Genomic DNA, 14,933 nt, shown 5'->3' with positions numbered 1-14,933 from the left:
TGCTGTACACTGGATGTCAGAAGGTGAATTCACCAATTTGTAAGTCGCTCTGGATAAGAGCGTCTGCTAAATGACTTAAATGTAATGTAAATGTAAATGTACTAGAGATACATCCTAGTGCTGTACTAGAGATACATCCTAGTGCTGTACTAGAGATACATCCTAGTGCTGTACTAGAGATACATCCTAGTGCTGTACTAGAGATTCATCCTAGTGCTGTACTAGAGATTCATCCTAGTGCTGTACTAGAGATACATCCTAGTGCTGTACTAGAGATACATCCTAGTGCTGTACTAGAGATACATCCTAGTGCTGCACTAGAGATACATCCTAGTGCTGCACTAGAGATACAACCTAGTGCTGCACTAGAGATACATCCTAGAGATACATCCTAGTGCTGCACTAGAGATACATCCTAGAGATACATCCTAGTGCTGTACTAGCGATACATCCTAGTGCTGCACTAGAGATACATCCTAGAGATACATCCTAGTGCTGTACTAGAGATACATCCTAGTGCTGTACTAGAGATACATCCTAGTGCTGTACTAGAGATACATCCTAGTGCTGTACTAGAGATACATCCTAGTGCTGTACTAGAGATACATCCTAGTGCTGCACTAGAGATACATCCTAGTGCTGTACTAGAGATACATCCTAGTGCTGTACTAGAGATACATCCTAGTGCTGCACTAGAGATACATCCTAGAGATACATCCTAGTGCTGCACTAGAGATACATCCTAGAGATACATCCTAGAGATACATCCTAGTGCTGTACTAGAGATACATCCTAGAGATACATCCTAGTGCTGTAATAGAGATACATCCTAGAGATACATCCTAGTGCTGTACTAGAGATACATCCTAGTGCTGTACTAGAGATACATCCTAGAGATACATCCTAGTGCTGTACTAGAGATACATCCTAGTGCTGTACTAGAGATACATCCTAGTGCTGTACTAGAGATACATCCTAGTGCTGTACTAGAGATACATCCTAGAGATACATCCTAGTGCTGTACTAGAGATACATCCTAGTGCTGTACACTGGATGTCAGAAGGTGAATTCACCAATTTGTAAGTCGCTCTGGATAAGAGCGTCTGCTAAATGACTTAAATGTAATGTAAATGTAAATGTACTAGAGATACATCCTAGTGCTGTACTAGAGATACATCCTAGAGATACATCCTAGTGCTGTACTAGAGATACATCCTAGTGCTGTACTAGAGATACATCCTACATCCTAGAGATACATCCTAGTGCTGTACTAGAGATACATCCTATTGCTGTACTAGAGATACATCCTATTGCTGTACTAGAGATACATCCTAGTGCTGTACTAGAGATACATCCTAGTGCTGTACTAGAGATACATCCTAGTGCTGTACTAGAGATACATCCTTGTGCTGCACTAGAGATACATCCTTGTGCTGCACTAGAGATACATCCTAGTGCTGTACTAGAGATACATCCTAGTGCTGTACTAGAGATACATCCTAGAGATACATCCTAGTGCTGCACTAGAGATACATCCTAGAGATACATCCTAGTGCTGCACTAGAGATACATCCTAGAGATACATCCTAGTGCTGCACTCGCGATACATCCTAGTGCTGCACTCGCGATACATCCTAGTGCTGCACTAGAGATACATCCTAGAGATACATCCTAGTGCTGTACTAGAGATACATCCTAGTGCTGCACTCGCGATACATCCTAGTGCTGCACTCGAGATACATCCTAGAGATACATCCTAGAGATACATCCTAGTGCTGTACTAGAGATACATCCTAGTGCTGTACTAGAGATACATCCTAGTGCTGTACTAGAGATACATCCTAGTGCTGTACTAGAGATACATCCTAGAGATACATCCTAGTGCTGTACTAGAGATACATCCTAGTGCTGTACACTGGATGTCAGAAGGTGAATTCACCAATTTGTAAGTCGCTCTGGATAAGAGCGTCTGCTAAATGACTTAAATGTAATGTAAATGTAAATGTACTAGAGATACATCCTAGTGCTGTACTAGAGATACATCCTAGTGCTGTACTAGAGATACATCCTAGAGATACATCCTAGTGCTGTACTAGAGATACATCCTAGTGCTGTACTAGAGATACATCCTAGAGATACATCCTAGTGCTGTACTAGAGATACATCCTATTGCTGTACTAGAGATACATCCTATTGCTGTACTAGAGATACATCCTAGTGCTGTACTAGAGATACATCCTAGTGCTGTACTAGAGATACATCCTAGTGCTGTACTAGAGATACATCCTTGTGCTGCACTAGAGATACATCCTTGTGCTGCACTAGAGATACATCCTAGTGCTGTACTAGAGATACATCCTAGTGCTGTACTAGAGATACATCCTAGAGATACATCCTAGTGCTGCACTAGAGATACATCCTAGAGATACATCCTAGTGCTGCACTAGAGATACATCCTAGAGATACATCCTAGTGCTGCACTCGCGATACATCCTAGTGCTGCACTCGCGATACATCCTAGTGCTGCACTAGAGATACATCCTAGAGATACATCCTAGTGCTGTACTAGAGATACATCCTAGTGCTGCACTCGCGATACATCCTAGTGCTGCACTCGAGATACAGTGCAGAAGTATTCACCCCCCTTGGCTTTTTTCCTATTTTGTTGCATTACAACCTGTAATTTAAATATATTTTTATTTAGATTTCATGTAATGTACATTAGAGGTCGACCGATTATGATTTTTCAACGCCGATACTGATATCGATTAAACGGCCTATTGTTTTAACATTTTTTTATTTGTAATAGTGACAATTATAACAATAGTGAATGAACACTTATTTTAACTTAATATAATACATCAATAAAATCAATTTAGCCTCAAATAAATAATGAAACATGTTCAATTTGGTTTAAATAATGCAAAAACAAAGTGTTGGAGAAGAAAGTAAAAGTGCAATATGTGACATGTAAAAAAGCTAACATTTAAGTTCCTTGCTCAGAACATGAGAACATGTGAAAGCTGGTGGTTCCTTTTAACATGAGTCTTCAATATTCCCAGGTAAGAAGTTTTAGGTTGTAGTTGTTATAGGAATTATAGGACTATTTCTCTCTATACGATTTGTATTTCATATACCTTTGACTATTGGATGTTCTTATAGGCACTATAGTATTGCTAGTGTAACAGTACAGCTTCCATCCCTCTCCTCGTCCCTACCTGGGCTCCAACCAGGAACACATTGACAACAGCCACCCTCGAAGCAGCATTACCCATGCAGAGAAAGGGGAACAACTACTCCAAGTCTCAAGAGCAAGTGACGTTTGAAACGCTATTAGCGCGCACCCCGCTAACTAGCTAGCCATTTCACATCGGTTACACCAGCCTAATCTCGGGAGTTGATAGGCTTGAAGTCATAAACTACACAATGCTTGAAGCACAGCGAAGAGCTGCTGGCAAAATGCACGAAAGGGCTGTTTGAATGAATGCTTACGAGCCTGCTGGTGCCTACCATCGCTCAGTCAGACTGCTCTATCAAATCATAGACTTAATTATAACATAATAACACAGGAATACCAGCCTTAGGTCAATAATATGGTCGAATCCGGAAACTATCATCTCGAAAACAAAACGTTTATTCTTTCAGTGAAATACGGAACCGTTCCGTATTTTATCTAATGGGTGGCATCCATAAGTCTAAATATTCCTGTTACATTTCACAACCTTCAATGTTATGTCATAATTACATCAAATTCTGGCAAATTAGGCAGCCCAAACTGTTGCATATACACTGACTCTGCGTGCAATGAACGCAAGAGAAGTGACACAATTTCACCTGGTTAATATTGCCTGCTAACCTGGATTTCTTTTAGCTAAATATGCAGGTTTACAAATATATACTTCTGTGTATTGATTTTAAGAAATGCATTGATGTTTATGGTTAGGTACAGTCGTGCAACGATTGTTTTTTTTCTCGCAAATGCGCTTTTGTTAAATCATCCCCCGTTTGGCGAAGTTGGCTGTCTATGTTAGGAAGAAATAGTCTTCACAGTTCACAACGAGTCATGTTAGCAGGCAATATTAACTAAACATGCAGGTTTAAAAATATATACTGGTGTATTGATTTTAAGAAAGGCATTGATGTTTATGTTTAGGTCCACATTGGAGCAACGACAGTCCTTTTTCACGAATGCACACCGCATCGATTATATGCAACGCAGGACACGCTAGATAAACTAGTAATATCATCAACCATGTGAAGTTAACTAGTGATTATGATTGATTGATTGTTTTTTATAAGATAGGTTTAATGCTAGCTAGCAACTTACCTTGACTTGTAAGTCGCTCTGGATAAGAGCGTCTGCCAAATGACTTAAATGTAATGACTTACTGCATTCGTTTAACAGGCAGTCTCCTCGTGGAGTGCAATGTAATCAGGTGGTTAGAGCGTTGGACTAGTTAACTGTAAGGTTGCAAGATTGAATCCCCGAGCTGACAAGGTAAAAATCTGTCATTCTGCCCCTGAACAAGGCAGTTAACCCACTGTTCCTAGGCCGTCATTGAAAATAAGAATGTGTTCTTAACTGACTTGTCTAGTTAAATAAAGGTGTAAAAATAAATAAATAAGTAAATCGGTCAAATTGGTGTCCAAAAATACCGATTTCCGATTGTTATGAAAACTTGAGATCGGCCCTAATTAATTGGCCATTCCGATTAATCGTCAAAATTGGTGAAGTGAAATTAAATTTTTTACTTGTATAGAAAGAAAATGCGTGCATATGTATTCACCCCTTTGCTATGAAGTCCCTAAATAAGATCTGGTGCCACCAATTACCTTCAGAAGTCACATAATTAGTTAGATTGCACACAGGTGAACTTGATCTGTCACACTTCTGGCCCTTCCTTGGACACTGTGCTATCTAACCTCCAAACAAGCTTCAATGCCATACAACACTCCTTCCGTGGCCTCCAACTGCTCTTAAACGCTAGTAAAACCAAATGCATGCTTTTCAACCGTTCGCTGCCTGCACCCGCACGCCCGACTAGCATCACCACCCTGGATGGTTCCGACCTAGAATATGTGGACATCTATAAGTACCTAGGTGTCTGGCTTGACTGTAAACTCTCCTTCCAGACTCATATCAACAGCTCCAATCTAAAATCAAATCTCTATCAACAGCTCCAATCTAAAATCAAATCTAGAGTCTGCTTTCTATTCCGCAACAAAGCCTCCTTCACTCACGCCGCCAAACTTACCCTAGTAAAACTGACTATCCTACCGATCCTCGACTTCGGCGATGTCATCTACAAAATAGCTTCCAATACTCTACTCAGCAAACTGGATGCAGTTTATCACAGTGCCATCCGTTTTGTTACTAAAGCACCTTATACCACCCACCACTGCGACCTCTATGCTCTTGTTGGCTGGCCCTCGCTACATATTCGTCGCCAGACCCACTGGCTCCAGGTCATCCACAAGTCCATGCTAGGTAAAGCTCCGCAACAAAATAGGAAAAATGTCAAGTTGGGGTGAATACTTTCACAAGCCACTGTACATTGTATTACTGTACTAGAGATACATGACATTACTGTACTAGAGATATATGACATTACTGTACGAGAGATACATGACATTACTGTACGAGAGATACATGACATTACTGTACGAGAGATACATGACATTACTGTACGAGAGATACATGACATTACTGTACGAGAGATACATGACATTGCTGTACTAGAGATACATGACATTGCTGTACTAGAGATACATGACATTGCTGTACGAGAGATACATGACATTGCTGTACTAGAGATATATGACATTACTGTACTAGAGATATATGACATTACTGTACTAGAGATATATGACATTACTGTACTAGAGATATATGACATTACTGTACTAGAGATATATGACATTACTGTACTAGAGATATATGACATTACTGTACTAGAGATACATGACATTACTGTACTAGAGATATATGACATTGCTGTACTAGAGATACATGACATTACTGTACTAGAGATACGTGACATTGCTGTACTAGAGATGCATAATATTACTGTACTACTGTGGTTGCGACAGACACACTCAACTCCTGACCCAGGATGCAGGCTTGGTATAGGCTTCTCTCTCTCTCTCGCTCTCTCCCTTCAGGGTGTGAGAACACAAAGTTAATTGGGTCGCTGAATGAGGGATGGACCCAAGTGTTTTCAGGGCAACAGCCACTGGGAAACGGCCAACTGAGAACTGCTTGACTCTATGTGGAGGAGGGGTAGCTAGGACTCCATGGTTCAATTCCATTCCCATAACTTGCTCCCTTACCTCGTTTTGTAGACTGGATAGATCTTGATGGGTCTAATCAAGGTTGCAATTGCTCCATCCACCCTTCTGATGGGCCAGGTTTAGCTTCTACCATATTCCATACTCTTCTAGGGCTTTTCCAATATAGTGTTTAACACCGGTTCTTGGGGTTGTATTTACACCGGTGCTTGGGGTTATATTTACACGGGTGCTTGGGGTTATATTTACACGGGTGCTTGGGGTTGTATCTACACGGGTGCTTGGGGTTGTATCTACACGGGTGCTTGGGGTTGTATTTACACAGGTGCTTGGGGTTGTATTCACACGGGTGCTTGGGGTTGTATTCACACGGGTGCTTGGGGTTGTATTCACACGGGTGCTTGGGGTTGTATTCACACGGGTGCTTGGGGTTGTATTTACACGGGTGCTTGGGGTTGTATTTACACGGGTGCTTGGGGTTGTATTTACACGGGTGCTTGGGGTTGTATTTACACGGGTGCTTGGGGTTGTATTTACACGGGTGCTTGGGGTTGTATTTACACGGGTGCTTGGGGTTATATTTACACAGGTGCTTGGGGTTGTATTTACACAGGTGCTTGGGGTTGTATTTACACGGGTGCTCGGGGTTCTATTTACACGGGTGCTTGGGGTTGTATCTAGTCGGGTGCATGAGGTTATATTTACACCGGTGCTTGGGGTTGTATTTACACGGGTGCTTGGGGTTGTATTTACACGGGTGCTTGGGGTTGTATCTACACGGGTGCTTGGGGTTGTATTTACACCGGTGCTTGGGGTTATATTTACACGGGTGCTTGGGGTTGTATTTACACGGGTGCTTGGGGTTGTATTTACACGGGTGCTTGGGGTTGTATTTACACGGGTGCTTGGGGTTATATTTACACAGGTGCTTGGGGTTGTATTTACACAGGTGCTTGGGTTTGTATTTACACGGGTGCTCGGGGTTATATTTACACGGGTGCTTGGGGTTGTATCTAGTCGGGTGCATGAGGTTATATTTACACCGGTGCTTGGGGTTGTATTTACACGGGTGCTTGGGGTTGTATTTACACGGGTGCTTGGGGTTGTATCTACACGGGTGCTTGGGGTTGTATTTACACCGGTGCTTGGGGTTATATTTACACCGGTGCTTGGGGTTATATTTACACCGGTGCTTGGGGTTGTATTTACACGGGTGCTTGGGGTTATATTTACACCGGTGCTTGGGGTTGTATTTACACGGGTGCTTGGGGTTATATTTACACTGGTGCTTGGGGTTTACACTGGTGTTTTGTGTTTTTGTGCCTGGCCCAAAAAACGATTAGGGCCGTGGTACCAGTTAACCAAGTTAACAAGTGTATAGGGAGTAAGGCAGCTACCGGAGTAACCCGATTATAACGTGTCCCCATGATGAATTCCCTACTAAGGAGGCTACCGGAGTAACCCGATTAGAATGTGTCCCCATGATGAATTCCCTACTAACATCACTGACCTAAAGCCTTTTCAGATCCACAATTACCTCGTTTCCTGTTTCCCCTGTCAGAGTGCCCACCTGGCGATGATGGACACGCTGATGATGGCGTACACGGTGGAGACGGTGAGCGTGGAGAAGGTGGCGGCGTGCGTCCTTCGGTACTCCTCCCACCACGATGAAGATGCAGACGCACCGTACGACACAGAGGACGCCGTGACCAGCTGGATCAACAAGGTATTTACCTACACGCCATTCTAACACACACCCACACACACGAGTAGGACCACCTACAGTCTAGACCAGCTGGGCATCATACATTTGTTCCCTTTTCACACTACTGAGCTGAGCTGTACTGCACAGCATCTTGCTACTTTGCTTCTGTCCGGCTCTTTCCCCCTCTGCAGGACAAGCCACACTCTTTCCCCCTCTGCAGGACAAGCCACACTCTTTCCCCCTCTGCAGGACAGGCGACACTCTTTCCCCTCTGCAGGACAAGCGACACTCTTTCCCCCTCTGCAGGACAAGCGACACTCTTTCCCCCTCTGCAGGACAAGACACACTCTTTCCCCCTCTGCAGGACAAGCGACACTCTTTCCCCCTCTGCAGGACAAGCGACACTCTTTCCCCCTCTGCAGGACAAGACACACTCTTTCCCCCTCTGCAGGACAAGCGACACTCTTTCCCCCTCTGCAGGACAAGACACACTCTTTCCCCCTCTGCAGGACAAGCGACACTCTTTCCCCCTCTGCAGGACAAGCGACACTCTTTCCCCTTTCTGCAGGACAAGACACACCCCTCTGCAGGACAAGCGACACTCTTTCCCCCTCTGCAGGACAAGCGACACTCTTTCCCCCTCTGCAGGACACTCTTTCCCCCTCTGCAGGACAAGACACACTCTTTCCCCCTCTGCAGGACAAGCGACACTCTTTCCCCCTGCAGGACAAGCGACACTCTTTCCCCCTCTGCAGGACAAGCGATACTCTTTCCCCCTCTGCAGGACAAGCGATACTCTTTCCCCCTCTGCAGGACAAGCAACACTCTTTCCCCGACACTCTTAAATGATCCCCCCCCCCACCCACACTGTATGAAAAAATGAAATGAATCAAAGGGATGGGGCCAAGGGAAAAGGCTAGGGGGTGAATTGGGACCGACTGTGCATGTTGTTCTGTGTGGGGGAGGTCTTGCCCTGGGCCTGTCTCTGGGACAGTGGAGGGGGGAGTGTTGGGGTGCGTCCCACAGGGCCCTGGTCAAATATAGTGCTCTATATAGGGGACAGGGAGATGTTGCCTTTGTGAGTGCTGCCTTAGTGTCAGTGAGATGCTGCCTTAGTGTTAGTGAGATGCTGCCTTAGTGTTAGTGAGATGCTGCCTTAGTGTTAGTGAGATGCTGCCTTAGTGTGAGTGAGATGCTGCCTTAGTGTGAGTGAGATGCTGCCTTAGTGTTAGTGAGATGCTGCCTTAGTGTTAGTGAGATGCTGCCTTAGTGTTCGTGAGATGCTGCCTTAGTGTGAGTGAGATGCTGCCTTAGTGTGAGTGAGACGCTGCCTTAGTGTGAGTGAGACGCTGCCTTAGTGTGAGTGAGACGCTGCCTTAGTGTGAGTGAGACGCTGCCTTAGTGTGAGTGAGACGCTGCCTTAGTGTGAGTGAGACGCTGCCTTAGTGTGAGTGAGACGCTGCCTTAGTGTGAGTGAGACGCTGCCTTAGTGTGAGTGAGACGCTGCCTTAGTGTGAGTGAGACGCTGCCTTAGTGTGAGTGAGACGCTGCCTTAGTGTGAGTGAGACGCTGCCTTAGTGTGAGTGAGACGCTGCCTTAGTGTGAGTGAGGGCTGACCAAATTTTTGGATTCTAGTCAAGATTCTAGCAGCCGTGTTTAGCACTAACTGAAGTTATTTAGTGCTTTATCCAGGTAGCCGGAAAGTAGAGCACTGCAGTAGTCTAACCTAGAAGTGACAAAATCTTGGATACATTTTTCTGCATCATTGTATGGATAGAAAGTTTCAGATTTTTGCAATGTTACGTAAATGGAAAAAAGTTGTCCTTGAAACAGTCTTGATATGTTCGTCGAAAGAGAGATCAGGGTCCAGAGTAACGCCGAGGTCCTTCACAGTTTTATTTGAGACGACTGCACAACCATCAAGATTAATTGTCAAATTCAACAGAAGATATCTTTTGTTTCTTGGGACCTAGAATTAGCATCTCGGTTTTGTCCGAGTTTAAAAGTAGAATGTTTGCCACCATCTACATCTTTATGTCTGAAACACAAGCTTCTAGGGAGGGCAATTTTGGTGCTTCACCATGTTCCATTGAAATGTACAGCTGTGTATCATCTGCATAGCAGTGAAAGTTAACATTATTTTCCGAATGACATCACCAAGAGCTAAAATATATAGTGAAAACAAAAGTGGTCCTAAAATGGAGCCTTGAGGAACACCGACGTTTACAGTTGATTTGTCAGAGGACAAACCCTCCACAGAGACAAACTGATATCTTTCTGACAGATGAGATCTATACCAGGCCAGAACTTTTCTGTGTAGACCAATTTGGGTTTCCAATCTCTCCAAAATAATGTGGTGATCAATGGTACTGGGCTGTATTGGGCCTTTTATTCCTTTGTACTGGGCCTTACATTCCTTTGTACTGGGCCTTACAATCATCTGTACTGGGCCTTACAATCTGCTGTACTGGGCCTTACATTCCTCTGTACTGGGCCTTACATTCCTCTGTACTGGGCCTTACATTCCTCTGTACTGGGCCTTACATTCCTCTGTACTGGGCCTTACATTCCTCTGTACTGGGCCTTACATTCCTCTATACTGGGCCTTACATTCCTCTGTACTGGGCCTTACATTCCTCTATACTGGGCCTTACATTCCTCTGTACTGGGCCTTACATTCCTCTGTACTGGGCCTTACATTCCTCTGTACTGGGCCTTACATTCCTCTGTACTGGGCCTTACGTTCCTCTGTACTGGGCCTTACGTTCCTCTGTACTGGGCCTTACGTTCCTCTGTACTGGGCCTTACGTTCCTCTGTACTGGGCCTTACGTTCCTCTCTACTGGGCCTTACATTCCTCTGTACTGGGCCTTACATTCCTCTGTACTGGGCCTTACGTTCCTCTGTACTGGGCCTTACGTTCCTCTGTACTGGGCCTTACGTTCCTCTGTACTGGGCCTTACGTTCCTCTGTACTGGGCCTTACGTTCCTCTGTACTGGGCCTTACGTTCCTCTGTACTGGGCCTTACGTTCCTCTGTACTGGGCCTTACAATCCTCTGTACTGGGCCTTACGTTCCTCTGTACTGGGCCTTGCGTTCCTCTGTACTGGGCCTTGCGTTCCTCTGTACTGGGCCTTACGTTCCTCTGTACTGGGCCTTACGTTCCTCTGTACTGGGCCTTACGTTCCTCTGTACTGGGCCTTACGTTCCTCTGTACTGGGCCTTACATTCCTCTGTACTGGGCCTTACATTCCTCTGTACTGGGCCTTACAATCTGCTGTACTGGGCCTTACGTTCCTCTGTACTGGGCCTTACGTTCCTCTGTACTGGGCCTTACGTTCCTCTGTACTGGGCCTTACAATCCGCTGTACTGGGCCTTACGTTCCTCTGTACTGGGCCTTACGTTCCTCTGTACTGGGCCTTGCGTTCCTCTGTACTGGGCCTTGCGTTATTTCTTACTGGGCCTTACGTTCCTCTGTACTGGGCCTTACGTTCCTCTGTACTGGGCCTTACGTTCCTCTGTACTGGGCCTTACATTCCTCTGTACTGGGCCTTACAATCTGCTGTACTGGGCCTTACGTTCCTCTGTACTGGGCCTTACGTTCCTCTGTACAAATGGAACATTCCTCTGTACTGGGCCTTTTCCTCTGTAAATGGCCTTACAATCTGCTGTACTGGGCCTTACGTTCCTCTGTACTGGGCCTTACGTTCCTCTGTACTGGGCCTTACGTTCCTCTGTACTGGGCCTTGCGTTCCTCTGTACTGGGCCTTACGTTCCTCTGTACTGGGCCTTACGTTCCTCTGTACTGGGCCTTACGTTCCTCTGTACTGGGCCTTACGTTCCTCTGTACTGGGCCTTAACGTTCCTCTGTACTGGGCCTTACAATCTGCTTACTGGGCCTTACGTTCCTCTGTACTGGGCCTTGCGTTCCTCTGTACTGGGCCTTATCGTTCCTCTGTACTGGGCCTTACGTTCCTCTGTACTGGGCCTTACGTTCCTCTGTACTGGGTCTTACGTTCCTCTGTACTGGGCCTTACGTTCCTCTGTACTGGGCCTTACGTTCCTCTGTACTGGGCCTTACAATCTGCTGTACTGGGCCTTACGTTCCTCTGTACTGGGCCTTACGTTCCTCTGTACTGGGCCTTACAATCCGCTGTACTGGGCCTTACGTTCCTCTGTACTGGGCCTTACGTTCCTCTGTACTGGGCCTTGCGTTCCTCTGTACTGGGCCTTACGTTCCTCTGTACTGGGCCTTACGTTCCTCTGTACTGGGCCTTACATTCCTCTGTACTGGGCCTTACATTCCTCTGTACTGGGCCTTACATTCCTCTGTACTGGGCCTTACATTCCTCTATACTGGGCCTTACATTCCTCTGTACTGGGCCTTACATTCCTCTATACTGGGCCTTACATTCCTCTGTACTGGGCCTTACGTTCCTCTGTACTGGGCCTTACGTTCCTCTGTACTGGGCCTTACGTTCCTCTGTACTGGGCCTTACGTTCCTCTGTACTGGGCCTTACGTTCCTCTGTACTGGGCCTTACGTTCCTCTGTACTGGGCCTTACGTTCCTCTGTACTGGGCCTTACGTTCCTCTATACTGGGCCTTACATTCCTCTGTACTGGGCCTTACATTCCTCTGTACTGGGCCTTACAGTCATCTGTACTGGGCCTTACGTTCCTCTGTACTGGGCCTTACGTTCCTCTGTACTGGGCCTTACGTTCCTCTGTACTGGGCCTTACGTTCCTCTGTACTGGGCCTTACGTTCCTCTGTACTGGGCCTTACAATCTGCTGTACTGGGCCTTACGTTCCTCTGTACTGGGCCTTGCGTTCCTCTGTACTGGGCCTTGCGTTCCTCTGTACTGGGCCTTACGTTCCTCTGTACTGGGCCTTACGTTCCTCTGTACTGGGCCTTACGTTCCTCTGTACTGGGCCTTACGTTCCTCTGTACTGGGCCTTACATTCCTCTGTACTGGGCCTTACAATCTGCTGTACTGGGCCTTACGTTCCTCTGTACTGGGCCTTACGTTCCTCTGTACTGGGCCTTACAATCTGCTGTACTGGGCCTTACGTTCCTCTGTACTGGGCCTTACGTTCCTCTGTACTGGGCCTTACGTTCCTCTGTACTGGGCCTTGCGTTCCTCTGTACTGGGCCTTACGTTCCTCTGTACTGGGCCTTACGTTCCTCTGTACTGGGCCTTACATTCCTCTGTACTGGGCCTTACATTCCTCTGGCCTGCTGGAGACCCATACACTAAAACACACAGTCTTAGATACTTACCTATTTACACACACACCACTCCACACCTGCACACAGACATTTTTAATTTATTTTTTATTAGTATTTCACCTTTATTTAATAGGCAAGTCAATTTGCTGGAAGGTTTGTAAGCTTTTGAAGGGACTTTTGTAACCCTTATATCATAGTTGTGACATTCTTACATAACAGTAAGAAAATAAAAGTATAAATAAATAATAAATAGCAGAACTAAGAGAAACATATTTCGGTTGGCAATGTATTGTGGTAAAACAAGGTTCTGTACAGTCAAAGGTCATAGAAGCCCTCCAATTAACAAGATAATTCACTCTCTCCCTCTTTTAATCAGGTAAATGAGTATTTGAAGGATATCATTGGTCAGGAGCGGAGGAGAGAAAGGAAGAGAGCTGAGCTTGTTGGCAGGCCTGGGGTGAGTGTCTCGTCCTCTCTTCTTCGGCCTTCTTTCCTACTCACTCCACTCCATCCTTTTTATTCTGGTTTTAGGAGCATCTTCTACATTTCAGTGACCTGGTCTTACAGTTAGATATGCAAATTCAATGTATGCATTTAATCATTGATTATTTTTATTTTTTTGCAATACTGATTCACGACGGTTTGAATTGGAATTCAATTTTTGAATACAAATGGAACATTATTGTATTCTAATTCAATCTCTGCTGTCACTAATATCAGTCCATATTTAAGCCTCAATATTAATATTTGATGTTATAGCAGCACCAGGGAAGCTCATTGTCAACATGAACAGCATGATATGTCTATGCAATTGCCCTTACTCAGCTTGGTCCCAGATCTGTTTGTTGTGTCCTGCCAACTCCTCTGTTTATTGTCATACCCCATTGGCACAAACTGATCTGGGACCAGGCTACTTTCTCTCCTGTACTTTCTTCACACACCCCACACAGTGAAAAATGTAACGGCAAGTCCTTTCAATGATACTTACAAGACAAGTCATTTAGTCTGTGGGACACACACAGGTCAAACCAGAAAGCAGACTACCTATCTAGGAGTTGTTGTGTCTAGCTAGCGTGTTTCATAAAACATGCTACGTGAGGCTTCTCTAATGCCCTACGACAGGTTGTTGTGCCAGCTGAATCATGGTCTTTGGCTCTGAACAATCATGTCATCAGGCAGGCTGGTTCAGTTTTATGGTCAGCTGAGCAGCAGGGTTGACATGGTAACATGGCCTCTGACACTGCACAACTGGCAAGTGAGGGAGAGAGAGATGATGTCATCTTCTTTCCCTCCTCTTTCCTCATCTCCTTCCCTTCTTTCCCTCCTCTTCCCTCATCTCCTTCCCTTCTTTCCCTTCTTTCCCTCCTCTTCCCTCATCTCCTTCCCTTCTTTCCCTCCTCTTCCCTCATCTCCTTCCCTTCTTTCCCTCCTCTTCCCTCATCTACTTCCCTTCTTTCCCTCCTCTTCCCTCATCTCCTTCCCTTCTTTCCCTCCTCTTCCCTCATCTCCTCCCCTTCTTTCCCTTGTTTCCTCTCCTGATTTCCCTCTTTGTTTTCACTCCCCTTCCTCCCCCCCCATCCCATCCCATCCCATCCAACGTCTCTCCTCTCTTCTCTGCTTGCCCTTCTAGAAATGTTTTTTTATCAGCCTGTCCTGGTCGTAACCCCTGTCATGGCAGCTTGTCCTGGTCTTAACCCTGCCATGTTAGTG

General features: G+C 45.5%; 1 protein-coding gene across 2 annotated transcripts in view; it reads left to right on the top strand.

The window, feature by feature from the left end:
• LOC135524781 (calmodulin-regulated spectrin-associated protein 2-like) overlaps window positions 1-14,933 on the top strand; it is a 125,694-nt gene that overhangs the window by 52,039 nt on the left and 58,722 nt on the right. For both annotated transcript variants that reach the window (XM_064952597.1, XM_064952598.1), the window contains 2 exons: window positions 7,850-8,014; window positions 13,600-13,680. In XM_064952597.1, the coding sequence (XP_064808669.1) occupies window positions 7,850-8,014; window positions 13,600-13,680 (246 nt within the window). The remainder of the gene's footprint in view (window positions 1-7,849; window positions 8,015-13,599; window positions 13,681-14,933) is intronic.

Source organism: Oncorhynchus masou, chromosome 31 (assembly GCF_036934945.1).
Source record: "Oncorhynchus masou masou isolate Uvic2021 chromosome 31, UVic_Omas_1.1, whole genome shotgun sequence".
Classification (NCBI taxonomy): Eukaryota; Metazoa; Chordata; class Actinopteri; order Salmoniformes; family Salmonidae; genus Oncorhynchus; species Oncorhynchus masou.
The sequence above is the reverse complement of the archived record's forward strand: the minus strand, read 5'-3'. Positions and strand labels throughout refer to the sequence as shown.